Source organism: Mollisia scopiformis (genome assembly GCF_001500285.1).
Source record: "Mollisia scopiformis unplaced genomic scaffold LY89scaffold_1, whole genome shotgun sequence".
Taxonomy (NCBI): domain Eukaryota; kingdom Fungi; phylum Ascomycota; class Leotiomycetes; order Helotiales; family Mollisiaceae; genus Mollisia; species Mollisia scopiformis.
Window position 1 is genome coordinate 1,919,217 of NW_017263581.1, and position 27,290 is coordinate 1,946,506.

General features: G+C 47.5%; 8 protein-coding genes across 8 annotated transcripts; 3 read left to right on the forward strand and 5 right to left on the reverse strand.

Moving 5' to 3' along the window:
* Positions 1-100: 100 nt before the first annotated feature.
* LY89DRAFT_713248 (uncharacterized protein) lies at positions 101-1,030 on the reverse strand (the record flags this gene model as incomplete). Its single annotated transcript, XM_018218038.1, has 2 exons — positions 101-381; positions 433-1,030. 2 exons carry the CDS (start codon positions 1,028-1,030, stop codon positions 221-223), a joined length of 759 nt encoding a protein of 252 aa, XP_018078740.1. The 3' UTR covers positions 101-220.
* Positions 1,031-1,526: 496 nt separating this feature from the next.
* On the forward strand, positions 1,527-4,180 carry LY89DRAFT_713249 (uncharacterized protein; the record flags this gene model as incomplete). The annotated part of the gene is made up of 1 exon (XM_018218039.1): positions 1,527-4,180. The coding sequence occupies one exon, from the start codon at positions 1,527-1,529 to the stop codon at positions 3,855-3,857; it is 2,331 nt and encodes a 776-aa protein (XP_018078741.1). The 3' UTR covers positions 3,858-4,180.
* Positions 4,181-4,638: 458 nt separating this feature from the next.
* LY89DRAFT_634472 (proline iminopeptidase) lies at positions 4,639-6,004 on the reverse strand (the record flags this gene model as incomplete). Its single annotated transcript, XM_018211389.1, has 5 exons — positions 5,451-6,004; positions 5,244-5,389; positions 5,114-5,191; positions 4,949-5,058; positions 4,639-4,894 (listed from the first exon to the last, which is right to left on the reverse strand). Exons 1-5 carry the CDS (start codon positions 5,779-5,781, stop codon positions 4,639-4,641), a joined length of 921 nt encoding a protein of 306 aa, XP_018078742.1. The 5' UTR covers positions 5,782-6,004.
* Positions 6,005-6,163: 159 nt separating this feature from the next.
* LY89DRAFT_776516 (uncharacterized protein) lies at positions 6,164-11,892 on the reverse strand. Its single transcript, XM_018222052.1, has 5 exons — positions 10,643-11,892; positions 10,059-10,594; positions 7,802-9,858; positions 7,541-7,753; positions 6,164-7,492 (listed from the first exon to the last, which is right to left on the reverse strand). The coding sequence occupies exons 1-5, from the start codon at positions 11,706-11,708 to the stop codon at positions 6,256-6,258; spliced, it is 5,109 nt and encodes a 1,702-aa protein (XP_018078743.1). The 5' UTR covers positions 11,709-11,892; the 3' UTR covers positions 6,164-6,255.
* LY89DRAFT_21759 (uncharacterized protein) lies at positions 11,818-12,658 on the reverse strand. Its single transcript, XM_018205915.1, has one exon. It carries the CDS (start codon positions 12,390-12,392, stop codon positions 11,928-11,930), a length of 465 nt encoding a protein of 154 aa, XP_018078744.1. The 5' UTR covers positions 12,393-12,658; the 3' UTR covers positions 11,818-11,927.
* Positions 12,659-12,924: 266 nt separating this feature from the next.
* Positions 12,925-15,538, forward strand: LY89DRAFT_572892 (uncharacterized protein; the record flags this gene model as incomplete). Its single annotated transcript, XM_018208664.1, has 3 exons — positions 12,925-14,079; positions 14,126-14,700; positions 14,749-15,538. The coding sequence occupies 3 exons, from the start codon at positions 12,925-12,927 to the stop codon at positions 15,536-15,538; spliced, it is 2,520 nt and encodes an 839-aa protein (XP_018078745.1).
* Positions 15,539-16,796: 1,258 nt separating this feature from the next.
* LY89DRAFT_605010 (HET-domain-containing protein) lies at positions 16,797-18,681 on the forward strand (the record flags this gene model as incomplete). Its single annotated transcript, XM_018210377.1, has 3 exons — positions 16,797-16,805; positions 16,870-17,115; positions 17,259-18,681. Coding segments are annotated over 3 exons (1,676 nt in total), but the record flags the coding sequence as incomplete, so codon positions are not given.
* Positions 18,682-19,395: 714 nt separating this feature from the next.
* On the reverse strand, positions 19,396-26,810 carry LY89DRAFT_663132 (uncharacterized protein; the record flags this gene model as incomplete). Its single annotated transcript, XM_018212688.1, has 8 exons — positions 19,396-20,247; positions 20,296-20,619; positions 20,669-25,178; positions 25,328-25,541; positions 25,902-26,098; positions 26,167-26,237; positions 26,290-26,446; positions 26,506-26,810. 8 exons carry the CDS (start codon positions 26,808-26,810, stop codon positions 19,396-19,398), a joined length of 6,630 nt encoding a protein of 2,209 aa, XP_018078747.1.
* Positions 26,811-27,290: the final 480 nt, after the last annotated feature.

The following is a 27,290-nucleotide window of genomic DNA, read 5'->3' on the forward strand; positions in this document are numbered from 1 at the left end:
TTGAACGAAACGCGACTTCCTCTTTCTCTTCACTTTCTCAGGGCCGTTCTTCTTTGCTCACGGTGATCCACCATTCTCATACTCATGGTTGCAAAATAATATGTTGAATATCAAGCACCGGAAAAACTTCTTTGACGACCTAGGGTCACCAGACTGTTTTGTCACTATTTCAAGCACGCGTTTCAAGCATTGCTCGCTGTCTACTTCATCTGCACGCTGCTTATTCCATGCCTTCCTCATCGCCCTCAATGGATTCCAATCCTTCTTCTGTGCCTTCAGAAGACCAATCTTCACCACCCAAGAAGAATCGCACAGCGATGACTTGTCCATTCTCCTCGGCCACAGCAATTCTAGGCGGACTTCCAACTTCGTCCTGAAAGACTAGATGCTACGTTAGCATGCCCACGAAGCATCCGAGAGAGAGACACCAACAATTCATCCCTCCGATTGTGAGCCCTTCTTGATCCCCAACTCCAATATCAGCGCCATTCAAGGACAAGGTCTCCAAATAGTACCCAAAGTCCAGCTCCTCGTCACTGTCACCATCACCGAACATGATAGCTCTGGCCGCTTTATGCGTCAGGTATTCGGTGGAAACGATGGTGCAAATACCTCCATCATCAAAGTAACTTCCGTGGCGTCGCCATTTCGTGCCTGGAGGTACAATCTTGGAGATTGTTACAGCAGCATCACCTTGGCGAGTTGCTTCTTCGTACGCTTTCCAGTCATCAACAGATTGTGCAAGATCAATTGATCCTTCGCACACCCAGCGGAGGATACACTCCCGGTCTGGTTGGTCAGGCTCTGCATCTGAAAGCTCTCTCGTCATAGACGTCCAAATCCCTGGCTTGCAATTTCGAATCTGATCACTCATATTGAAGAATTCCTCAAGATTATCCTCGTGATAGTCCTCGTTCTCATGACCAAAAATCAGAAAGCCTATTCCAAAAGGCGGATTTGCTGATATATGAAACCGACGAGGAGTGAGCGTTGTCAATTGTCTGAGTCTGTCATCCTCTTGTTCGTCCATTTTCAGAATTGGTAGCTATCGTTAGACTGGGAGATGCATAAAGTTCGCAGGATGAGGATATCTTGGAGTATATCTAGGCGCGGTATCGATTACTCATTCCTCGTATGCATAACTGAAATATGCTAATGCTTGGTTGCTAGGCTTATACGAAGAAGGCGATCGTAACAACCCTTGGATCTCACCGTCAGAATATTTGCCTCTCTACATCGGCCGCAATTCTTTTTTGACCTTGATCCAATGTTGTTGACAGTGCCTACATGGCATTTACACACGGACTTTATTTTCTTAACGCCTGCTCCTGCTCGCAAATCAGAAGTGCAGTTTTATACCGTACGTGCATACGCCACAGTGGCTTGCATGATCAAACCACGTATTCGCTACCATAGACGAGGCTGTTAATGCAGCTACATACACGAAGCAGACGTCGAAAATTGTCTTGAAGTAAGTTCATTGCTCAGTAGAAAAGGTCGGTATTTCGAACATTGCCAGTCTCGGCATGTCCAGAGAAGGCGACGGTCTTCACCCGCCATCAATCGGCATGGCGGCAGCACGCCCTTCTTTGTCATCCAACAAGCATAACGCCTCCAATTTTGCTCCACTGTCTCTCCCAAGGTCAATTCGCCTGTTGCGGATCGTAGCTCTGTCTCCTGAAGCAGGATCTCCTTCTCAGGATCCTCCTGTCCTGGGAGTTTTCCTCGAACAATTTCATCTTGATCAATCTCCAGAATATCACGCATTGTCATACACGTGGGGAGAGGCGTGTCGGGCAGATATAGAAGACACTGATGCTCCAGAGACTGCAAGTACGAACGGATGCCCGACAATCCTGGTTCTTGAAAATACTCGTAGCCCAGGCGAGCCAACGAGTGAAGATAAATCCAGCCAAGCCAATTTTCGGCCGCAAAGAAAACCTTACTTGATCACCCAAAATCTTCAAGATGGCTTGCAACACCTTGCTAGGACGGTTTATGCTGGGAAGTGGTTTTGGATTGATGCACTCTGTATTGATCAAGAGAACCTTAGCGAGAAGGCAATACAGGTCGCATTGATGGGCGAGATCTATTCCAAAGCTTCGAAAGTGATCATCTGGCTCGGGTCGGATACGAAAGACTTGGAGGAAGTCGAATGGCTGTGTAATGATTATCTGATCGCCTTGTCTAATTATTACTTGACTTTCGGCATGGAAGATCTGAGAGCGCAGACCCCCTACAGTCCCAAGCTCTTGGCTCACTTGAATCTTCAGCTTCCGCATGGAGATATCCTCCTCTGCTGGGAGAAATATCTCGAATTCTGCAGACGTAGGAGATGGCTCTCTCGAATATGGATCGTTCAAGAAGTTGCGCTTGCAAGAGACATCGTTGTTGAGTGTGGTGAGACATCACTTGTCTGGGACCACTTGCAGACTCTGGGTAGGTTGATCAAAGCGCTAGGTTGGCAGCCAATGACCGCTCCCAGTGTCAATAAAGCCTTTGGAAGGGCCATCTGCGACGAGGTCATCAGACTCTTCTTGGTAAAGGACGACTTGGGTGCAGCAACGGAGAGATTGAAGAAACGTGGAACAGTACAAGGCGAACTTGCCAATTCTTTTGCCAACAGTCCAGACACTTCTGACCAAGATGTCCATCTAGAATGGTACCGGTATCTGCAAAGACTTCTCTACACCACTCGACCTTATTCAGCTACCGATGCTCGAGATAAGATCTTTGGTTTGCTGGGTATTGCACAGACAGTCCTTCCCGTTGGTATGCCATTGCCTATCCAGCCAGATTATTCTGAACACTCTACCGCTGTGTCAGTCTACACTTCAGTCTCATCTATGCTACTTGAGAAGGTCTCTAGGTCACAGAATCTGTCATTTGTCGAAGATCCTGGAAGCCGCATAATTCAGGGTCTACCTTCATGGGTTCCAGATTACTCGGTCACCTTAATCACTGCACCACTCACTTTGATTCGTCATCCAGATCATTTGTTTGACTGTTGTCCTGTCGAAGGGTCCGTGATAACGCCCTTCACCATTCAACAGAGTACGCTCGAGACAGAAGGAGCAGTCTTTGATCACATTGTAGCATTTGGCCCACCAATGTGGGATGTGCTTAAGAAATCCAACGTCAAATCATGCCTCGACATGTGCAAGAACATTGTTCAACCATACCTCGATACTAACCAAGACCCCTCTGAAGTGCTCTGGAGAACACTCATAGCAGATACCTACGCCAGCTTACCCGCAGCTCCCAGCATACTCGCCTCCTTTAAAGCATGGACACGAAGCCGAATCGCACAAGATCTAACACCAGACATTATCTCAACTGACGAAACAGGTGCACAAGTTACCAACGTACTCCTCAACGAATCACAAATTCGAGCCCAACTTTCCTTCGTACAGGACCTCCACGATACTATCCCTGCTCTCTCACTACCAACAGTGAACGAAGTCCTAGATACAATTCGCATCACCCACCGCTTCATGCTTCAAGATTTCGTAGCGAGATACGCAACTCTGGACCCGAACGACCCGTTCCCATCGAGATCGGAGCAACGTTATCGGATTGAAGCCGACGCTGGGGCATATCATGAGGCTTTAGGCATCTCGGCTCCTTTCCGGAGACTATTTAGAACCGAACGAGGATTCCTGGGCTTGGGACCACAGAGTGCGGAGGTTGGCGATGGAATATGGTTGCTCAAAGATGCTGCGGTGCCATTTGTGTTGAAGGCGGGAGATGAGGACGGGACGATGAGGTTGGTTGGAGAGTGTTACTTGCACGGGTTTATGGGTGGAAGGATGGCTCAGGAGGTGGGAGGTAAGGTTGCGAGGATTCGGATTGTTTGAGCTTTCCGAGGGCAATATAGTCGGACCTATTTACTTTTGGACTATCATGTCCTGATCTGATGGGTGCGAATCGCCCTTGTTTTCTGGACCTCGTTCTCATTATTCGGGCTCGCTATGGATGCGGTTTGAACAGAGCGAGAACCTCGCTTAGCTTTGTAAACAAGAGCGCATCTTCAGTATATTCAGCCCATGACGAACGCCTGTGCTATCATAATGAAATTCATCGCTAGTATTGCATAAGGTCTTCAAAATAAAACAATTCTCAAACCATATAAACACCCTTACATAAAGCACTTCTCAAGTGTCATCAATCATCTCTCCGCCAAAAAAGACAAAAAAAAAAAAAACCTCATAGACCCCAGGAACAAAACAAACTCCCGCGGCTGCAGGAGAACAAATAACCCATCGACCCTCGGGGTTTTTGCTTTTTATCACGTCGTCTTTTGTTGTATCCCGGACCGCACTCCCCATACAAGTGCACATCCGAGTCATCTGCGTCGGGGGACCCTCCGTCACGCTAAGTGTCCCTTGTCGCCTCGTATGCGGGGCCGCTGTTTGTATTTGTTAGTGTTTTGAAGGCTTGTGTTTTTTTTGGGAGGGGAGGGGGATAACTTACGCGTTTAGGCTGCGAGTGGCGATGGGAGGCTTTGGGGTATTGGGGGTTATTAGGGAGGGTGGGTAGGCGGTGGGGGATAAGGCTGGTAAACTAAGGGGGATGACGAAGGTGAATGGGATGTGATGTCAGGTATGGAGGTTTGGATGATGTTTTGCTAGTAGGTATCTACTTCTCCAATAACCATTCTCCCACGGTCTTCAAATACAACTCCTTCTCTTCATACAATCCCATATGCGAACTATGATGGAACTTTACATACTTAACGCCCTTGATATTATCCAAGAAAGGCTTGATAGCCTCGTCAGTTGCACCTTCGTTGACTCCGTTGATGACTAGTGTCGGGACGGAGATCAGCTTTGAGGCTTCGACTGCGGACCAGTTTTTCATGTTGCCGGTTACCACGAATTCACTTGACCCGGACCTATTTTCTATATCAATATCTTTTTTCTTTGGGAGAAGGAGAGCAGGGACCTACATGGTCTTGCTGACTGTTTCGTCTTTTCCGGCCCACTCGAAACTCACTGCAAGTTCAGGAGGAGCTTTCTCGCCGAGACAATGCTTTGCCATGAATTTCTCCATCGCAGCCTATGACACCCGCTTCGTTAGCCTCCATCCCTTACAACCAAGAATAAAGACATACCTCATACTCCTTCGACTCCCTCTCTCCAGTCTCCTCCCCCTTTTTGATAGCCGCTTTGACATCATCATCCATCGCCTCCTATCAACAAATCAGCTCAATTTCTCCAAAAGTTTCTCAACCCCTAACTTACCAAGTACCGCCCATAAGCATCAACCCACGCACTCATATACGCCGGCGCATTCCCCAAAATCAACTTCCTCAACCCCTTCGGACTAGGCGTCCTCCCCGCAAACGTAGCACCCATCATACCTCCCCAACTATGTCCCAATAAATCCCCTAAATAAATCTCATCAGCAACCTTTCTCTTTCCCCTCCCCTCTAATCTCCTCTCACTTACAAGAATCTCCAATCCCCAACCCCACCACCAAATTCTCCAACTCCCTCCAAAACAGCTCCTCCACCCAGAAACTCTCATCCCCGCTCTTCTCCCTCAGATGCGTACTCTTCCCATTCCCAATCTGGTCATAAAATACGACTGGAATACCATACAGAGAGTTGAGTTCAGACAGCTGCAGCAGGTAATCGTGCGTGAGGCCGGGGCCGCCGTGCACGACGACCACGGGCGTGGTGCCCGAGTGCAGGTCGCCGATGGTTTTGTACCAGGTGGAGCACGGTTTGTCGATTCCGGGGATGGGGAAGGGGAGCGTGCCTTCTTTCTCTGATGCCATTTTGGATGATGATTGGGGAGGCGGGAATGGTTGTGGCAAGTGAAGGGTGAGGTGAAGATGTCGTCGTCAAAGTCTCGGCTAAATGCTCAGCTCAACTCTGCTTCTTCTCTTCCAGAATTGATATAATCCACGATCCAGCAATGAAACCTGTCTTTTCTCTGCCAAGAAGGGAATTGATGTAATCTTATATCTCCTTTCCGTTTCTGTTCCTGCTTAACGTACGTAGCATCTAGAATAGTGAAAAGTGGGCATATCTTCGCGCGGAGTAATCACCAGCCCAATCAGGAAGGTCCTGTCGGCTATTAAACATCCCGTTTTACTATCTGCTATCGAGCAGAAAGGCACAGTAAATTGGATAGCTTGCAGGTGAATGAGTCATTCGGGACAAAAATGCTCGTTTGCTGATATACAGAAGGGTATACGAATCTAATCACGCTTTTCTGAACCTATGTACTCGCTCCCATAATCATCCCATCAGATCCTCTCCTCCTCATCACTACTATACGAATAATTCGCCCCATCACCCCCTCCCATGACCATCTCTTTCCCCTTTCCCTTCCCTTTCGTAAAGCTCGTGAACCTCTGAATTGCACTTGGTCGCCTCTCTCTAACCACCTCCTGCTGCTCGTCAAAATTATCTTCGTACCATAAAGCCGGAACCAGTATTCGATAAGGTGCCGTGGCTCCAGTTGGTTCTTTGGGGTTGATTTCAACGTTTAAACAGATGTCAAGACTGTTTTCGACGTTGATTTCGAAATCACCGCCTCTCTTTAGCTTCTTTTCGGATAAACCGGTTGGTGTACGCTTGAATGCATTTCGCTGGAGACCTTTTGATGCTGGCGCACCGGCGATGGATGTGGGTATTTGATCTGAGGGGACTTCTCGCGAACGACCATTCGGCGGAGGGAGAGATGGGAAGTAGCCACCGTCGTCCTCTGGGCCCCCGCTTCCGCCTCGAAGTCCAGGTCTGGGTGGTGCATCATCGAAAGACATGTCATCCTCGCTGTCTCCATAACCATTGATGCCTCCACTATCCGATCTGCGCTTGCTGCTTCTCCTAAATAGACCTTTGGGCATGAAGTCTTTGCGGGTCAAGGACAATGTTCTTGTGAGGACACCAGGCCGCTGTGAGTCTACAGAGCCCCGTCGCGTTGTTGATCCACGTCGAGAGAAGAAACCAGGGTTTGAGAGAGGCGGTGCATCTGTTGATCCTCGTCGGGCGAAAAATCCAGCGTTGGATACAGGTGGCGCATCGGAACCTCGACGCATACCCCAAAAACCTGTGCCTTGAGACGGTATCGCAGCATCGGGTCGATAGCTTGGTCCACGGGAATTCGACAAACGACGAAGCAAACCTCCTCTTGGAGGAGGTGAAGGTGAGCCATCTGTTTGTGGCGTGGGAGGCGGTGAAAGCTCTGGATCGTACATCCGTATTGAGCACCAATTTCTGCGATTGAGAAGTCGTTTGTTGTTTCTTGGTTTGCCATTCACATCTTGGATGAAGATGGGTATCATGTCCTCATCAGTATCTGCATCAAGGTGATGGACTTTGTTTCGTTTATTGAGTAAGTCGGCAAGAGTGTCTGGCGGCGGAGCGTTAACAATAGCTGAAGATACAATGTTTGGCATGTATCTGAAGTCACGATCTTTCGCAATGCCAAGCTTCGGGTTGGAGTAGAATTGGCCGATAGCCGCAAGATGAACATCACCACTAAAACATTGTCAGTGGGGAACCAGAGGGAGTGTCATCTGAGATTACCCAAGAATAGTGACTCGAACAGACTTTTCAGCAGCTATGTCTTGCAGCTCCTGAATGAACCGATTTCGCTCCTTCTTGTGATGTCTTGCGGTCCAATGATCATCGAGGTCATCAAGAATCTCAACGCCCCCATCCATATGGTTAAGAAGCTTTTTACCCAAAAGTCCTGCTCTTCCCAGAGCTTTGACTGGTTCCATAACTCTTGACGTAAGGCTAGAAAAGTGATTAGCTACGAACTAAAATCCAGAAATGGAAACGTACATATTCTCCAGCCAGACCATCCTTGGATAAGCCACCGGAATGCCGACAAGAACGATCAAATGTTTCGTCTCGCCCTTGATGATTTCTCTATCAAGTCGATCAAAGACTTTGTCATACGTCTCCCGGCTTACTACCTCGTCGTACATCCTTTCAGTTCTACAATCCAAACCGAGGAAGGCAACACTTCTACCCAAGTGTGTGAAAACACTTCGACTAAGCTCTTGGATATAAGGACCAGGCTGTGTACCCAGAATCCAGGTCGGTTCATTCTCTTCTCCTTCGTCAATACTACTCTGGTGTTGGAACAGCATGTAATATTTGAAAGCCACCATTCCCAGGCCGGAGAACACAGGCGAACTCATATAGTCATCCGGATATGATCCAAATCCATCAATGATGTCGTGATCATCAAAGATGTTGATCATAGGGATTTGAGACACAGCGAGGCCAAAAAGTCCTTGCGAGAACCACATGCAGTATCGATTTAAGTAGAATTCTTCCAATTCTTGCTGAAGTTCGTTGGTGAAAGGAAGTCTCTCTTTGTGAAGCGGATTTTTGATGTCCATCCATTCCTTGAAATGGACTGTCTCTTCCATGACCCTGTCGTTGTAGATCTGATCGCCCCCTCCTAGCATGACATGGAACGGCTGAGTTTGATGAGTATTCAGGACGTCTCTCCACATTGGATCTGGACCACAGAACTGATTTGGGTTAATATCGTGACTGAATCCATTGCAGCTGTGGAACATGATGTTCATAGCTTCACCACGTGCGGGAACCCAGAAACCAGTCGCGGGACCACGATTAATGCGGTAGGCGATTCGTTGTTGTTTTTCTCGAAGTTCAATCTCCAGATTGAATCGCCAAAACGTGACGCCATGTTCAGCGTGGAGTCGGAAACCACGGACTTCCTTGTACTTCCCAGCTTTCTCGCCATCATACTGGGTTCTTCTGGTTGCAGGGTTCCGGTCTGCAGCACCATCCACAAGAGTCCTCTGCATTTCGTATAGGCCCGCGTCAGACTCCTCTCTTGACAAATCCTTTTCTTCCTCGAGATCGTCAACTGGACGAATATACAGTGTTCGCCCATCTCTTCCCATTCTCGGTAGGCCTGCAAGTGGGTCAACATACTCTGGAGCTAATTCTTCGCCGTCGAATTGCGGCGGAGGAAGAAGCTCGATTGGTTGCAAGAACAATCGTAAAGTAGGCGCCAATTCATATGAAGATTGGGAATCATTGGTCACGATCATTATACTTCCCCTCCATATTTCTCGGTCTGGGAGTACAGCGTTTCGTGGAGAGCGGGTCTTCGTCTTTTCTCGTCGCAGGCCACAATATCGCAACATAGGTCCACTTTTGAGGAACAATGGTGGTTTGAATCTTGTTGGTGCTATATCAGGCCGAACGCGGATAGCCCGCATCGGACAAGTCAGTAAATGAGGCTTGAGTATTGGTACAGGGGGTATTTTAGGGATCGTCTTTTGGTTCGGAAGCGATAGAGCAGCAGTGGATGATGGCGACTCAAGTGATTCCATCTCAGAAGAGGGTTGACCAGCTTGAGCGACTCCATGCTCTGACACATATTTGCTCTTCGTCTTTCGATCGTAACCAGCAAGGTGACGAGACCGTAGATTGACCGCATTCTGGCGATACTGTCGCTCAGAGGCGCAGCCTTCACAATTTTTTGTAAGGGAGATGTCAGGATGCATACCGCTACTATCATCGTACTCCCCATCGTATGCCTCTGCTTTTCTCTGTTTGACCGAGCTTCGCCTCCGAGTGGTATTGCCCGCCTCCCACCATGCTTTGTCCTTTTCAGCTTCAGTCTTCTCATTGACTTCTAGGTCAAGTGCAGCTCCAGACAAAAGCGCCACACCACCTTTCTTCCATTCATCTAAGCGCCGAGGCGCAGTATAGACACCTGTCTCGGTTGGATGCCCTTGCTTGTGATGTAGGATGTTTGATAGATGAGGGTGAGGTTTAGCATTTTGGCGAGGAACATCATCAGTTGGGCCATCAGAGATAGTGGGCGACACATTGAAATGAACGCCATTGACCTGTTTATTGTCAGCACTCAATATATCTAATATTCGTGGTCATTGTGTCGGAGATTTCCATGCTTGTCCGACAGTAAGACCCGACATTGACGCAACTAGATCTTCGGACGAAAGTGACACTCAAACTTGGGTGTAAGTGCTCAAGCCAGGACAAACAATGCAATCTCTGTTCTACAACGAAGGGAAGTAGTCAATCATACCTTGACACGTTCTGTCCGAATGCCCTTGTCGTTTTTCGGCATTGATGCGGCTGGAATGGGAGCTTTATGGCCTGTCAATTGTTCTATCTTGCTCAAAGTTCCCCGTCGGACAGGTTTTGCGTCAACCTCGTCGTCGTTATAAATATCTTCGTCTTGACCAGAGTCTCCCGGCAGTGTTGGAAGCTCTTTCTCCTTGATAGTCTGTGGATGGCTCCTGAATGCAGTCTCTTTGGAAGGCCTAGTAGCACTAGCAGTAGTTTCCTGGGTTTTGCTTACAGAAGTCTTTCGAGGTACAATAACCTCAGGATATTTCTTTTCCGCTTCTACACGCTTGTGCAACCATGGGTCGCCGGGAGGGTCCTTTTTCAGCTTGTTGCTTCCGCTTCGACTCAGTCCGGATGCCGCTACTGCTGCTGCCCCAACCCCTGCTGTGGCGACAGGAATATAAGATCTTTCCCGAAAGCTTGCCCCACGTTTTGGAGTTGTTGCTGTTTCTATTTTCCTAGGTACATCGGTGCTCTCTTGTCTTGCTTGATCTGTCAAAATCAGTGCCAAGTCATATGTTGTGTGTAAATTCAACTTACTCTTATTAGAAGGAGAAACGTCTGAGCCTGACGGCCGGGTTCTTTCATCGGTACCGCTTCGTGGTGAGCGCTCTTTCTGCTTGGTGCTCTGGTTTCTGTCCAGACTCGATTCTGGAAGACTTTGAGGTTGCGAGTGAGATGTGCTTTCAGAAGCTTTGGCTACAGGCCTGTTTCTAAACCGTACCGAGTTCTGCGTGGGTTTCTCATCAACTCGGCCCGCTTTTGCTTCCCGGGCAAATTGTTCGGCCTCCTCAACCCGAGCTCGCTTTTCCTCTTTGGTAATGCTATCCAAAGTCAACTCTAGTCTCTGTAGAGGAGATCGATCTGATGCCCACTCTCTGCGCCTTGAAACTTCTGCATCCGCAAGAGATCCCTTTCTAGATTGCGATTGTCCGGCCGTGTGGTCAATACTCTGCCTCACTCTGGCTTTACCATTTGCAGGTTCAGTCCTTCTGGCGCGACCGACTTCAGCAACAGGTTCGTCTCTTGACCCTTGTCGGTGGTATTCCTCCGCAGGCGCTTTACCAGAACTCACTGGTCCTTCGGTTCTTCTGCTCGAGCGTGACCTGGTAGGAGCTTGATAACTCGACGAGGAAGCGCTGTTGGTGTAAGGTTCTTTATAGCTAGATGGTGGAGGGACTCGAGGTGCATCGGGCGCGGCCGGTGGTATAAACTCCAGATCCTGTGGAGGAACTTCCTCTCTATTTCGACTTTCCCGCCGCCTTCTTCTGTCTATAGCCTCTTTATTGTATACTGGAGCAGATGCGCCGGCTTGAAAAGACGGTGGCCGAGGAGCCAACCCTTCACCACGAAATTCGGAAGCTATGGGCGAGACAAACGGACTGTTCGTGGAATAAGTAGCTTCAGTCTTGTCGGTTTGTGTGGAAAATCGATTCTGCCTCGAAGATGCTGGCGCAGCGGATTGACTCGACAAACGATCGCCTGTCATTTTCGTATCTATCATTAGGTCGTTGTTTCCCTTCGTGGTGTAACCTTCTTCACGCCGTAGTGAGTTTCCTCGAGCTACCTTTGGCGGAGGAAGCTGCCCCCAGTATGGCGTCGTCATTATTCGCAACCGTCGATATCGAAATGGCGGAACCAGTCTGCGACAAAATGTATGGGAAGTATGTCGGATGGCAGAGCTTGTCCGAGCTATACACGATCAAGATGCACCGAGATCCAGCTTCTCCATGGGTCAAGATGAGGTGTGAAATGCTAAGCCGCAGATTTGGGAATCCTCGTCATCAATCACCACGCTGTCTTTGGTGGTTTGCGCCGGGATGGATCAGTGGCCAGTCACGATGGCAGATTCAAAAGTCGAATTGGCAGATGCATGATTAGCTCGTAGCAAATCGGATAGCAAGTAGAAAGAGTCGGACGAACTGCAGGATATGCAGCAACAGAGATAGTGTACGTAGATTTCTGCAGATTTATTTGGGAGGTTGGGCACAACCAGCACACACCAAGTTATTTTTTGTGGCTTCGAAGAGCATGGATAATGTGATAATATGATAGACGACCAGGATGCCGAGTCAAGCTTAGCGTGGTACATGTGTACCTCCGTACAATAAAAAAATAACAGGCAATATGAAGTGCTGGTCTGCCAAGGGGACGGGACGGAAGTACCATGAGCGTTATCATATCCGCGCGCTCGTGAGACATCGTGAGACTTTGAATGTTGAAGACAGCCAGAATGATTCCGTGAATTAATTATGTACTCAACGCCTGAGGCCGCAATATACAATCCCATATCTTTTCTGGGGTTTCTTTAATTCGGCGCCGAATGTAGTTAGGTAGAGTCCGACGGCTAAGCTGGTGGCGCACCTGTCCCTTGTGGCTTAGATCGTCCCTCACTGCGGCGAAGTGCAGTGCTTTGCTTGGTGCTTTGTTCGAGTGCCGTGAGCGAGCGAGCGTGAAACATCGAAGGCCACCTAAGAACGAGAATAAGCTCGGACAGAACATCCATCCTCACTCTCAAACATCGAAACAAAACTCCATCCTCGACAATCTACCTCCTACGTTTCCTCTCATTCTCCCGGCTTCATCTGCGAATACCCTTTTTTCTTTGTCAAAGGCGATGCTGTATCCCCAATAACGTCCATTTTTCAACCTCAAGCTTTAGACGGCAACCTAGTCGTCGTACTCCTCGGGACACGACATTGAAACAGCAAACCATCAATGCGCGAACCTTGAACAGCCCTCACCATATCTACCTTCCTCGACACTCGACGTGTCTCTAATCTGATCTTTTTGCGCAAGTCTCTGGAGATCCCATTGCTGCAATGAGATTACACTCCATTCTAGGCCTCGTTGGCCTGGGATACCTGGCGTCAGCCTCGAATCTGCATGCTCGAAACTACGAAGCGCAAGACTACTACGTCCTTCACCTCGATCCGACAACTCCTCCATCACAAGTTGCAGTCAAATTGGGCTTGACGCATGAGGGCCCGTTGGGGGAGCTACAAGATCACCATGTCTTTTCATGCCATAAGCAGGAAGAAGACGTGGTACACACGGCTTTGAAGGAACGACGACGCCGGAAGCGGTCAATTGGAGGATACGATGTCCTCGATGGAGTCAAACTTGCACAGAAACAGAAGCTGAAGGCTCGTATGGAGAAGAGGGGGATAATACCGCCTCGGCCGGCAGGATATGCTTCTCCGATTGAAGAGAGGCAGACCCCTGAAGAGGCCGCTGTGGCAAAGCAGGCCTCAGTTGCAGCGGCTTTGGGTATTCAAGATCCCATTTTCAATGAGCAATGGCATCTTTTCAATCCGGTCCAGATCGGCCATGATGTTAATGTTACCGATATCTGGATGCAGGGCATCACAGGTCACAATGCGACTGTGGCAATCGTGGACGACGGGCTGGACATGTACAGCGATGATTTGAAGGACAACTACTTTGCCGAAGGGTCATACGATTTCAATGATAACCAACTCGAACCGAAGCCGGTACTGTCCGACGACAAACATGGAACACGTTGCGCAGGAGAGGTCTCGGCTGTCAAGAATAATGTTTGTGGTGTTGGCGTTGCATGGGACTCTAAGATTGCAGGCATTCGAATTCTGTCTAAAATGATCACTGACGCCGACGAAGCTATTGCTATGAATTACGCATATCAAAAGAATCAAATCTATTCGTGCTCATGGGGTCCACCAGATGACGGCAGATCTATGGACGCTCCAGGAATACTCATCAAAAGAGCTATGCTCAATGCTGTCCAGAATGGACGAGGTGGCCTGGGTTCAATCTATGTGTTTGCTTCTGGAAATGGAGCTATGAACGAGGACAACTGCAATTTTGATGGGTACACAAACAGCATCTACAGTATCACTGTGGGGGCTATTGACCGAAAAGGGCTTCATCCATATTATTCTGAGAAATGCTCAGCCCAATTGGTTGTGACCTACAGCAGTGGCAGTGGGGATGCTATTGTAAGTATACTCTACCCGCATCAGAATCGCACTAATCAGTATCTAGCACACCACAGACGTTGGCACCAATGCTTGCTACTCTGGACACGGCGGAACTTCAGCTGCAGCACCACTCGCAGCAGGGATCTTTGCTCTCGTCTTGCAAATCCGGCCAGACTTGACCTGGCGAGACATGCAATATTTGGTCATGCAGACTGCCTTGCCGATCGATCTCGAGACGGGCGAGTGGCAAACAACTAGTATAGGACGAAAGTTCAGTCACACTTTTGGATACGGAAAAATCGACACTTGGGCTACAGTTGAAGCTGCCAAGACTTTCCAGAACGTCAAACCTCAGGCGTGGTATTATTCACCTTGGATCCATGTGAATCAAGCTATTCCTCAAGGTGATCAGGGCTTGGCTGTCTCTTTTGAAGTCACAGCAGATATGTTGATGGCTGCTAATGTTGAGCGTCTCGAGCATGTCACTGTTTCCATGAATATTGACCACAAACGAAGAGGTGACTTGAGCGTTGATCTCGTCAGCCCTGATAAGGTCATTAGTCATCTTTCTGTCACTCGTCGACTAGATACCGCCGCTGAAGGTTATAATGATTGGACTTTCATGTCTGTTGTTCACTGGTATGTTGACCTAGCGTTCGAATGTGGAGCACTGCTAACACAATTTAGGGGCGAGTCTGGTATCGGTACATGGACAATTATTGTCAAAGACACGGTGGTCAACGAATTTAACGGTACTTTCATTGACTGGCACCTGAAACTTTGGGGCGAGTCTATCGACGCTTCAAAGGCAACCCTACTGCCAATGCCATCTGAACACGATGATGATAACCACGACCTAGTCGTCTCAACCACCACAATTGCAGGTGCCACGACATCCGTGACCCCAGTAGCCACACCAACGTCTCTCATGGCCAATCCCACCGACCATCCCGATCGTCCTACTAAACCCACAGGCACAACGGATGAAGAGACCAGCGCTACCGCAACCAGCTCTCCTGCTGCTACAACCAGTGCTTCAAGTTGGCTCCCATCATTCTTCCCCACTTTCTCTTCAAAGACTCAGTTCTGGATTTATGGTGCTGCAGCATTAATCCTTATCTTCTGCTCGGCCCTTGGCATTTATCTCTACATGGCCCGCCGCAAGAGACTTCGTAACAACCCCCGCGATGAATGGGAATTCGACCTCCTCGAAGAAGATGAGACCGAAGGTCTCACAGGCGGCGGCAAGAAAGGCACTAAGAAAGGAGGCAAGCGCCGAGCAGGCGAGCTCTATGATGCCTTTGCTGCAGGAAGCGACGAGGAGAGCGAAGAGTATCTCGATGAAGGCGGTGATGAGAGAGAAAAGAAGCTCTATGAGAGCGATGATGAGGGAAAGCATGTCATTGGTGAAGACGAGGATGAGGAGGAGGGTGATCACAATGAGAAGAACCAGGGAGAGCATTTGTTGCGAAAGTAAAGGCGCTTGGACCGAAAATGGAAGATGCTTGGGAGGGAGCGTGGTTTTGTATATGGTGTTTACAAATAGGAGCAAGGTTGCATCGTTGGTCTCGTTCACATCTGAAAATCCATATATGTGCGCTTTGAATAAATAGATACATATATACAGGGTGTGCTCAAGTGAGATTGTTTTGGTCTGCTCCTTCTCCAAAAGGTTAGCCACTAGCTGCTTCCTAGTTCTATCCATGGCGCGAATAAAAAGCTCCTCCCGTTCCCGATTTCCTTTTCTTCCTCTATCACTCTCTTCGTTCTCGAGAACATTCGTTGATCTCATTTATTTCTCAATCGAGACTCTGCTTGGCCTTCAAGGCATCTAGTTTGACAAGCAAAGCTACAAGAGATCACATGGTTCGTCCTCACCACCCGAGGCCGTTTTCTTTCCTACATTATCAATTGCACTGAAATCTGCAACTCAGATGTCGCATACAACATTGTCTGCACGACAAGTTGCTCTACGGATCAACAACTTCTCATGAAGGATGTCGAGATCTTGTTCTTCACGATCTTAATTCAAGCCTGATGATTGGCAGGGCAAAACGCCCATGTTCACCGAGTATCCAGCCTCACCAGCTAGCTCAACTCTCTTTCGCACGTCTACCTATTTCTTTCAACAAACCCTCTTGATAGCAATCCTCATTGCCAACTAATATCTATTGCTGAGTGCTCTCAACAACAATTCAACAATAACTTAGCTCTACTCTGCCCGTATTCTGCAGTTGCCTATAGGGCTCAGCATGCACATACATTCAGCTTCGTTCACCAATCTAACCGACGACATTCCCATCAGCAGCCCTGCAGCTTTGAGGACAAAATGCTGTGCCAGAAATGCCAACGCATGTTTACGGGACAGCGAATTTTTGCGTCAGCTGCTGAGGGGCAATTAATGTCGGAATTGGTTATGGGAACCACAGACGATGCCAAATTTCGACATCACGTCAACCTTAATACTCTAGAACGTTCGGCTGCAACAGGTTGCCATGTCTGTGTCTTGATGATGGGCTGCCTTACTCGAGACGAGATCGAGATTCTACGGCCACCAGTAGAACGACCTTCGGAGCTTTACAAGATACTTTTCGAGATTAAAGAGCAACTCAACAGCCGCTATTGGCTACGGTTTTTCTTCGTGCATCCAACAGGCCAATCGTCGTCAGGATTGAATGCTATGTCCTCGCAGTCATCTACGGTACGATGCATCGAGAAACATTTGGACTTGTACCCAATGAGCAGTAAGTACTAACTATACGTTGTGCATCTTTCAAGCCACGTCAACCACTGACACTGTATTCAAAGAAAACTACGTTGCCGGCAGCGAATGGGGAGATTCGACACGTTCTCAGCAATCTTGGACTTGTGTGCATAAGTGGCTTGAAACCTGCATCCAGTCGCACAAGTCCTGTTCCTCACAGCCTTCGGTAGCTTCATGGAAACCGACGCGACTGCTCGATCTAGGTCCTATGGGAGCGAAGCTCCTTCCACGTCTTATCGAACATGAAGAGATACCCGCAGGAGTGGTATATGCGACTCTCAGTCATTGTTGTAAGTGTTTCTGCCCCTTCTCTATCAAATCTTTTCCTCCCATCTGCAAGGATTAGTATTGTAAGGGAGCTATTAGGGCGGCGTGTCAGGCATGCCCTTTCCCTAACAATTGGAGATCACGTACTAAACTTCACGATTCGTAGGGGGTTCTGCAAAAGTTTTCAAACTTCAGAAAGGAAGTATCTCCACGGCTAAGAATCAAGTATCTTTTCGTCACTTGTCAAAAACCTTTCAAGATGCAGTTGAAGCCTGTCGGAGAATGAAAATCAGATACCTCTGGATAGACTCCCTTTGTATCATACAGGATTCGTCTGAAGATTGGGATGCGGAAGCATCTAGGATGGAATACGTTTACAACCATTGTGTTATTAACATCGCAGCAAGTCATGCCTTGGATGGTGGATGGGGTTTGCACACCGACAGGGATCCTCTAATTCTACAGCCATGCCCCCTCACGGTAACATGGGATGATGGAAAACCTATGGATATGCTCTGTGCGGATTTAGATGATTGGATAAAGCGTTTCGACAGCGAGCCTCTAAGTACGAGAGGATGGGTTGTTCAGGAAAGACTTCTTTCACCGAGAATTTGCCACTTCAGCGGAACCCAGATCATTTGGGAATGTAACGAAGCATTCGCCTCGGAAAGCTTTCCACTTGGCTTTACATCAAACGATCACAAGTTCAACATCCGGAACCTTAGAGGTCTCACATCGCTCACCACCTCGAGCGAGGATCATCTTAAGTGGGATTGCTGGCGTGATGTTATCAGACATTACTCCAGCGCAGGACTATCTTTTGAGAGGGATAAGTTAGTTGCCATATCAGGGATTATCCGAAGAATGCGTGATGTGTTTCAGACCGAGTACTTGGCTGGGTTGTGGTGGAAAGGCATCGAGTATCAACTGTTGTGGGCAGTCCACCGAGAAGGAAAGAATATGCCCACACGCAGTTCAGTGTTCATTGCACCAACTTGGTCTTGGGCATCTCTTAATGGAGCCGAGATTGACCTATATTCACACACAAATACACAAACAACTCCGTCACTCTACCGAGGCCGTTACTTACTGTGCAGGGCTATTGATGCGCAGGTTGTCCCTGCATCCAGCACCACAATCTGTACAGACGGTCATATTCACATGCAGTGTTTCTTGGTACCAGCGTTCATTACTCCCAGCACGTTCGGCTGGTACGATATTGCAGTGCCAATACATGAGAAGCGCCTAGGACGACAGCCACTCATTTCACTTTTCACGATCATCGATGTACATATGACCAATCGCGGAGAGCTAAATTTTTGGTTAATGCCAATCTTAGACGGCTTGGAGGACAAACATTTGGAAGGGCTCCTCTTATATTCAAACAATCACGAAGAAGGTATTTTTCGGCGTTATGGCTCGTTTAGATTACGGGGTGTCATAGACCTCGATAACCTCTGGAAGAGTGTCTTTGAGTTTGAGGCATCGGCTTTGGAAGCAAGACACAGTAACATAGGATTGTACGACAAAGTCTGGAAGTATCAGATTGGATCTAAGAAGGAAGAAAAATATGAGAAGTGTGATGCTGTGCCACAGTTTTTGATTACTATCAAATAGTGACGGGTAGTCAAGAGGACAGCACTCGATGTTGGGGTTTTCAAACCTCCTTTTTGCTGGGAGGGAATATACGAGGAAGCTGGCAGGCTGACAGCGGCACATGAATCTGCAGACTTATCTGCCTTTTGATCAGGGGTATATCCAGCAAGCAGTTTGCATGCGCCGTACCATGTGAGGTTGCGCCCACATCTTGGACCGAGAGAAGTATTTACCCGCTCCACAATGGCACTAAATGTTGTACTTCTTACCCAAAACTTATTTGTAATCTCTCAAGTGAGAACATTTTGGTCTTCCCCTATTAGCATTGTCAACTATCAGCTGCTTTCTCATTTTATTCATTGCACTAATACAAATACCCTCGTTCCAGTTTCCTTTTCCAAAGCTCTCATCTCACCACACGCGAAAATTTTCGTCGTCTAAGTCCAATCTAGACTTTGCAGTGGGACCTGGTTATACGAAATCACTTTATTTGTCTTCACCGCCTCAGGCGGAGTCGACGGCGAGATTCGCCCCCGAATTGGGAGAGATAGTAAATTTAAGCCTTAGTAGTCAAGTCTTTAGGCAGTTATCTCTAGTTCTGATAGACTAGATACTGTCTCCTCATCCGAAACAAGAAATTTACTCGTACATGCTCTCAAAAATAAGGCAGAAGGCTAGGATACACACCGTCTTTTACCTCCTACCTCTCAGACATTAGATCGATCCTGTGCTCGAAATGAGCTTTTCCCAGCAGCCGCGTGCGCAATATTATCAATGGTCGCTCCCCGGATGTCAAATACTGCAATATCGGCACCAATCTCTTTGAGCAGCCAGTTTCTCAACTCGACTGTAACGAGTGAATCCACTCCATAACTATCGATCAGAGCATTCCCATCTATGTTATCTTCTAGCAGCCCCAGGATCTGGGATAATATTTTTTTCAATGCTCCTGCTATGATATTGTTGGCCTCTTCTGCAGATTTCGCTGAGGAGATGAGATCTCTATAGTCTAAAGAACTTGTTCTAATGGCTGGAGTTGTTCGTGTAAACATTTCAAGCTGATGGAGATGGCGAAAGATAGGCTGGCAAAGACCCATTGGGACATCCGATCCAGCAGCGCGGATCCTGGCAGGAAGTTCGATGCCAACCACAATCTGCGCTTGCGCTTCCGTGAGAGTTTGGCGAGACGGATCGCAGTAGAAGTCGAGCAAGCCAGAAAGCTCGTCCTGCGAGATAGGCCGTGTGACTTTCAAATTTTTTACACGCTCATTCACTTGAGGATTTTCTGCGAGGTAGCCCTCGAATAGCATAGGTCCAAGATCTAGTGAGACTGCATTTTCACCAAGGGCAACTCGATATCGGGCTAACGCATCTTGGTATGTGTTACCGGCAGAGTAGTTCCCTTGTCCTGCGTTTCCGTAAATTCCGCAGAACGAGGAAAGGAGAACGAAGAATTCCAAGTCTCTAGGTAGTATATTATGAAGATTCCACAAGCCATCGACTTTAGGTTTTACAGCAGCAGTCCACTGTTCGAAGCTCATTTCATTCAAGGTTGAGTCCTGCCCGTATTCAGTATTCTAAAGCAGCGGACTGGATAGAAGACTTACTTGAAGAACCATTGCACCTTGAAAACATCCTTTTATAGGAGGCAGTACATCTTCGAACGTCCTTAGGACTCTTCGAAGACTTTGAGGGTCCGAAATATCGCATATTGGTGTTTCAACTCGAACTCCTCTCTTAAGTAAGTCTGTCGTCAATGTTTGAGCTTTTTCGTGTCCCTTTACTCCAGACCGAGACAACATGAGTAGATTTTTGGCTCCACGATCAACTAGCCACGTTGCAATCCTACGTCCTATGCCTCCTAGTCCACCGGCTATGACATAAGTTGCATTTTGACTGAGTTTGTAGTCAAGTTTTGGCTTTAAAACTGTCTGCAATGTAATCAGCCTATGCCTCATGATATCACTAGAAATTACCTACAGAAACTTCTGCATCTCTCTTCAGTTCTAGAACAAACTTGCCGGAGCTGTTGCCACTCTGCAGCATTCGGAAAGTCTTTTCTATCTCTGAAATGGAATGAACCTGTAGCGGAAACGGTGAATGGATATTCCCCGCTGTGGCAAATTCAAATACCGCTTCTAGAATCTTTTGAGCTTTAGTCGGACGTTGTTGGATGATTGCAAGAAAATCCACCCCAGTGAATGAAGCATTGTTTCCGAATGGCTTCATTGAGAGAGAGCTATGCAACTCGATGTCTCGCTTACCGATTTCGAAAAAATGTCCAAATGACGCAATGCACTCCCAAGAGGCAGCCAGACTTCCACCAGATAAAGAATTAAGAACAACATCTACTCCTCTGCCTTTCGTAATTCTTTTGATGTATTCAGCGAAGGATGTGTCTCGGCTATAGTATATATGATCCTCCGGAATTTGGTAGAGATCAATAAGAAGTTTTTTCTTCGTGTCTGAGCCCACGGTGACAAATACTTCGGCGTTTAGAAGCAGAGCGAGCTGAATAGCTGCTTGTCCGGTTCCTCCGGAGCCACTGTGTATTAAGACAGAGTCACCTGGTTGTACCTGCGCAAGCTCATAAAGACAGCGATACGCTGTTCCGAAGCAAATCGGTAGAGCCGCAGCCTCCGAGAATGACATGCTATCGGGGATCTTGAGAAGCAATTCCGCTTTTGCACGCACAATAGACTTGTAGCAGTCTATAGCACACATAGCTACGCGGTCTCCAGTGTTGAACTCCAGGCAGTTCTTTCCAACTCTGCGGACGATGCCAGCACATTCCAACCCAACAGTGTCGGTCTTCAACCGACCCATGGCAGCCAGACAATCCATGAAGTTGACACCTACTGCTTGAACCTCCACTTCTACTTCGTTTTGACCAAGTTCATCCCCTGTAGTCTCGTCTTCAATGAAATGTAGCGAGTCTAGCATTCCCACAGTCCCAATTTCTAGTTTGAGAGGTGACCCTTTGCCAAATTCTTGGATTCCACCGACAGCCATGTTCCGGGCTTTGATATAAGCATCGCCAGCTTGATCTTGTAGAAGCCGACTAACATGAAGTAGCCCGAGATACTCAGGCTCAAAAGTATCGTGCCCAAAATTGATTGCAGCATGGCGAAAGGCTTTAGCAATGGTCGCTGCTTTCAATTGTAAATTGTCACCTGTAATTGGCTCCATATTAAGGATGCTCAGTGCCAAGTTGGGATTTTCTTGTCTGCTCACTCTGCATAGACCTTGGGCCATGCCGGCATCAGGCGACATGGATATCCCACCGCCTTGAGACACCCAGAGGAACGATCCTGACAGGAATAGAAGTCTTTCCAGTGCTTCAAATTGCGAGGGCTGAATTCTTCTAAGCACAGAGGACTCAAGCTCGTTCAGAAATATTGTGTGAGAGTTGTTTGCCGCAACAATTGTCTCTATATCGTCCAGGCTAGCAATTTTGTATGATGGCGATAAGTGTTCTTCGAGCTTCAGTTGCTCAAAGATGCTCTTGGCCATTTGTTGCTGGAAAGCTGAGTGCTTATCAATAATGATAATCGGGTTTGGGGTTATTGTTGGTTCCAGGCTGACAGCCGTTGAAACCATCAGACTCCAAACATGACATTCGCTGCTCTTGTAGTCCTGGAAAACGACATCAGTCCCGGAAAAGCCGCTATTGATCAAAACTTCATTCCATTGTGTCTCCGAGATGCAGGGACTTTGCTGGCGATAGTCTTCTGTACTTCGCCACCAGCCTGGGAGCAGACCGAAAATGAATGGAACGAGGTGATGCTGAGCTGTCAGCTCTATGAGGATGAGCTTCCCTCCTGGCTTTAATAGCTTCCTGCAGTGTTTAAGTGTTTCAGTCAACGTTCTTGTAGCGTGAAGCACGTGTGAAGCGACAAGCAGATCATAGCCCTCCCCTTCAAAACCTTGCATGATAGGATCTTTTTCGATATCGAGCACGCCGAACTTCATAAGTTCATCCTCTTGAAACCTCATTCTTGCCTTTTCTAAGAATGACGGACCAATGTCGGTGAGATAGTAGCTCTGGTAATGAGGGTTTTCTGATCGACCATCTAGGTTCAAAAGTCCCAGAAGGAGCTCAGTTGTCGCTGCTGTTCCAGCCCCGATTTCTAATATGTTCATGCAGGGGTTTTTGCCTAACAGAGCTTGAAAGTATGTGGAAAAGATCGCCCAGAGAGGGGAGGTTTTATTGAGTTCCATAAAGAATCCTCGAATTTGCTTCTCATTTTCGTAGATGACATGTAACGGATCTAAGTCGCCTGACAGAATTCTGGGTAGACTTCGGCCAACTTGAACAAACGTTTGACCAATATTGGTAGAATTCATTTTGCTGCTGATGGCCAACATTGCATCTGTATTTGCAAGCTTTTTCTCCCATTCCTCGCGACTGTATGGCTCGAGCTGAGAAAAACCTTGATCGAGCAGATTTCGCATCCACGAGATGTACTTGTCTACGGAGGGGATATGTTGTCGGTCAGCTCTACGCAGCTCTTCGATAGCCTGAAAGCCAAATGCGAGCGCCAAGAACTCAATATCTCGGAACCAGCTAACAGGCTCGTCGTACAATACAATTCCTTTGCTGCAATATTGCAGGATGTCCTGGGAATCCATCATATCAAGGTCAACTATCCAGTCCATGTTGTAGCATAGATGACTTGGCTGATCATGACTCTCCTGAGGAGGATCGCTGTTGGATATCGTTGTATACTCTAGACCTTGTAGTAGAATCTGCATTTGCTGAGCACCTTCGCTGAGGGCGGAAACTGAGCAAACACGTTTGCGCTTATTCACAACGTTCTCCTCATGAGACTTGGAAAAGGCTGTAAATGGCCCAAGATTTGGGTTATCAAGGTCTGTGCCAGATATATGAACTCTGTCAATTCGAGTAGGCAACATTGTTTGATCCACAACTGTCCCGCCCCTTGTCCAGGAAGCAAATATCAGCTGGAAGAGAGCATCAAGTGAGGTGGCATGAACCAGGAAATCTTGAGTCGAGGTTTTACCATCTGATGCCGTTGCTTCTTCGATGAGCAGTGGTCTCTGCACTGTTGATAGAGCTTTTCCAGTATTGCTGAATCGAATTTGGTCTAGCAATTGGACCATTGGCTTCAGATCAAGACCCATGCCTTTCCAGCTCCTATATAGTAGATCTGGGGATACCTCTTGAGGACAATGAATTGATTCTGATGCAAAGAAACTTCTAAGTTGCTCGACTTGGCTTTGCAATTTGGTATCCAACTCATGGGCGAGATGACGAAGGTTTGCGCACACGGATCCACGCCCGATTTCTTCCCACTCTCCATCAGACTTGCTAAGATGAAGCCGATATTCGTACCAGGTACTCTCGTCACTATCTCCGACAAGTGATAAGGGTCGAAGACACATTTGAGTCTCTCGGACGGTGGTCTCTGTTGGAAACACCAGGGGTGTGTGAAAAATCGCATCCCGGATCTCGTATGATGCGACTGTCTTGCCTTTGACAAGCTGTCTCACAGCTTCAATGGCCATGGCAATAACCCCAGATCCAGGAAGGACGATTCTGTTATTGACTCTATGATCTTGAAGCCATTTCATCTCGTCTAATCGCATAACATTTCTCCAAGTTGGCTCCAGAGGATTCCAGTCGATGACTCGGGTTCCTAGGAGCTCGTTGTTTGCATAGGGTCGAAGCCTAAACTCTCTATTGAGACGTGCCTCTTGCGTATGTATGATCGAATGGTCGAATGGATATTGTGGGAGATCAGTCAGCACGCGCTGTTTGTGAGCAGAGAGTTGATTTAGCCGGTCCAAGTGAACAGGAACACCCCGACAACAAAGTTTTCCAGCCGCTGCAAGGAGAGTTTCAATACTGCGGTCTCCACGAAGAAGAGTTGAACTATAGTCGACTTGATTTGTTCTTTCAAAGGAGGCTAGAATATTCCGAATTGGTCCTTGCAAAGTCGAGTGGGGGCCAATCTCGAGCCAGAAATCGATGGAAACCATTTTTGTATGCTCCCTATTCATTTTATGAACGATACTCTTCGAGCTCTGCTTGGAGCACCTGCTGAAGGCCCCCAGGAAATCTACCGGAGAGAGCATGTTTTGAACCCAGTAATCAGCTTGCCGAAGCTCATGCTGAGAAACTATTTCGCTTGTAATGGATGAGACCATGAGGGGATGAATCTTTCCACCTTTAGCGTCTGCTTCAAGTCCCTGTAAGTTACTGCAGTAATCCGTCGAGATCAACTGCATTTGCGGAGAATGGTAGCCTACTCCAATCTTCAATTTTCGGGCGAATATTTTCTCCTTCTCACAATACGTGATGACCTCGTCAACCTGTATTTCCGGGCCCGAGATGGTTACGTTACAATGGCTGTTGATACAGCTAATGGTGACTAAGTCTAGGTAGAATCCACTTTGCGAGCCCAATTTCTCGAGATGGATGTTCAAGTCTTCTTTTGAAAGACCGATCGAGGCCATGCGATACTGGCTGGAAGTTGATGTTGATAGCTTTGACACCAAAATTCCACGGTGATATGATATTCTCATGGCACATGCTGCAGATATTGCGCCTGTACAGTACCTGTGATTCAATAAACCAACTGACAGAAGATGGATTTGGGTGTCATTGCATCTTACGCTGAGGCTATCTCTCCTGAAGAATGACCAACTACCACATTTGGGACAACGTTGCACGACTTTAACAAGTCCACGAGAGCGATTTGAAGGGCCGTTGTTATTGGTTGGCCGAACTCTGGGAGATATATCTTCGTTGAGTCTGGAGCTTTCTCAAGTTCGTCTGGTGAACAGCGATACTCAGTTATGGCTAAACATTCTAGGTTGGTGACATTACCTGCCAGAGACCATTCACACCCCATATCATGCAATAATTGCTGTGATCTGAGTATGCTGAGTTCAAATTCCACAAAAGAACGAAGCTCAATCCCCATCCTAGCCCATTGTGAGCCTTGTCCCGAAAAAACGAAGCCAACTTAAGGCCGAGATGTGCAGATCTTCAAAGGACTAGATAACTTGGTTTCCAAATCTGTCAACTCGGAAATTGACCGAGCTACGATATACGACCTCCAGGGCAAGAATGTCCTCCGGTTGTTCAAGGTGAACGCCAAGCTCTGAAAGATATCTGGATTGACCTTGCTATTGTTGATGAGACTGAGGAAGTAGTGACGGTAGCTGGCGGAGAGTCGATGTATACCTTTCTCATCAGCAGCAGAAAGCATGAGCAGCTTGGGCAGAAGTATGTGTGGAAAATTGCCATTCGCTTGAGTCGGTTGAATGTCCACATTGGAATCGGGTGTCAACGAGACATCTCGGTTGTTCTGCCCGATCATCATATGCCTCTTGACTAGGTAATGCTGAGCCTCATCAAGTATAACGTGGCAATTGGTTCCACTATCAAGATTAGCGACTTATAGAAGAAACTTCGCGGAAAGCTTGTGCTCAAAGAATGAATGACTAACCCCATCCCAAATGAATTGACAGAGGCCCTTCGTAGACCTTCACTACGCCACTGCACAGCTTCTGTTGGAAACTAGAAATCCAAGTTAAAAACGTCAAACCAACCATGAGAGGAGGATGTTTACCTTTATATTGAAGAAATCGGCGTCGATGCGGGGGTTCAACTTCTCCAAATTGGCAATCGGAGGAATCACGCCTTTCTCCAATACCAATACTGTTTTGATTACTCCAGCTATTTCAGCTGTTCCTTCTAGATGTCCTACGTTCGACTTCAGGGCACCGCTAAGAGAACGGCAATTAGCATACCTCATTCATGTGGTTAATGCTTGGTGGAAACCTACATATAGAGAGGCGTTCGATGGTGACGCTTCCGACGAAAACTCTCACCGATAGCCCGAGCTTCTATCGGATCTCCAAGTGGTGTTCCCGTCCCTGTTAAGTTCAAGTTAGTCTCTTTGCACAATTGAGGTAAAAGATTCAGACCATGTGCCTCAAAGTAGCCGGTCAAAGTATTATCAAGTCCTGCCCTCTTATAAGTTTCGATGATGAGATTGGACTGAGCTTTCTTGCTTGGCTCAGTAATGCCGCTGAGACTTCCGTCCTGATTGATGCCTGTCGAACGGATTATTATTGGTGCCCATTCCATGGAGGCAAAGAACGCGGATCTTCTGGTCTGTCATGTTGACGCTTGACTTCTTTTGGGACGTGTTCCAGAGAAAATACTTCTGAATCAAGGATTCTTTTGAAGAAGCGCAGAGTATACAGTTTACAAGCATAAAACGAAGGTATTTAGGAAGTTGTTATAGTTGTATGATATTAACACGAAACTGAAATGAACCCCATGCTCCTTGAGCAAAAGCAATCCCAGATGCTATGGGGGAAACATAACAAGGTAACCAAGTCGTCTTGGTTGGAGTCTCTCAGCTGACTCTGGTATCACAACATCATCACCTAGAACCAACATACTGATGAGTTCCTGAGAGAGACCTTACCCGGATCAAAAAGGTGGTGGACAATCCCAACTCGTGTCAAGAAAATGGAGTGGAGTATTCCAGGACAAAGAGTTGATACGACTGGAAATAGATCGTCGGTGCCATATCCGTGTTTGACTAATAGATAACAAACT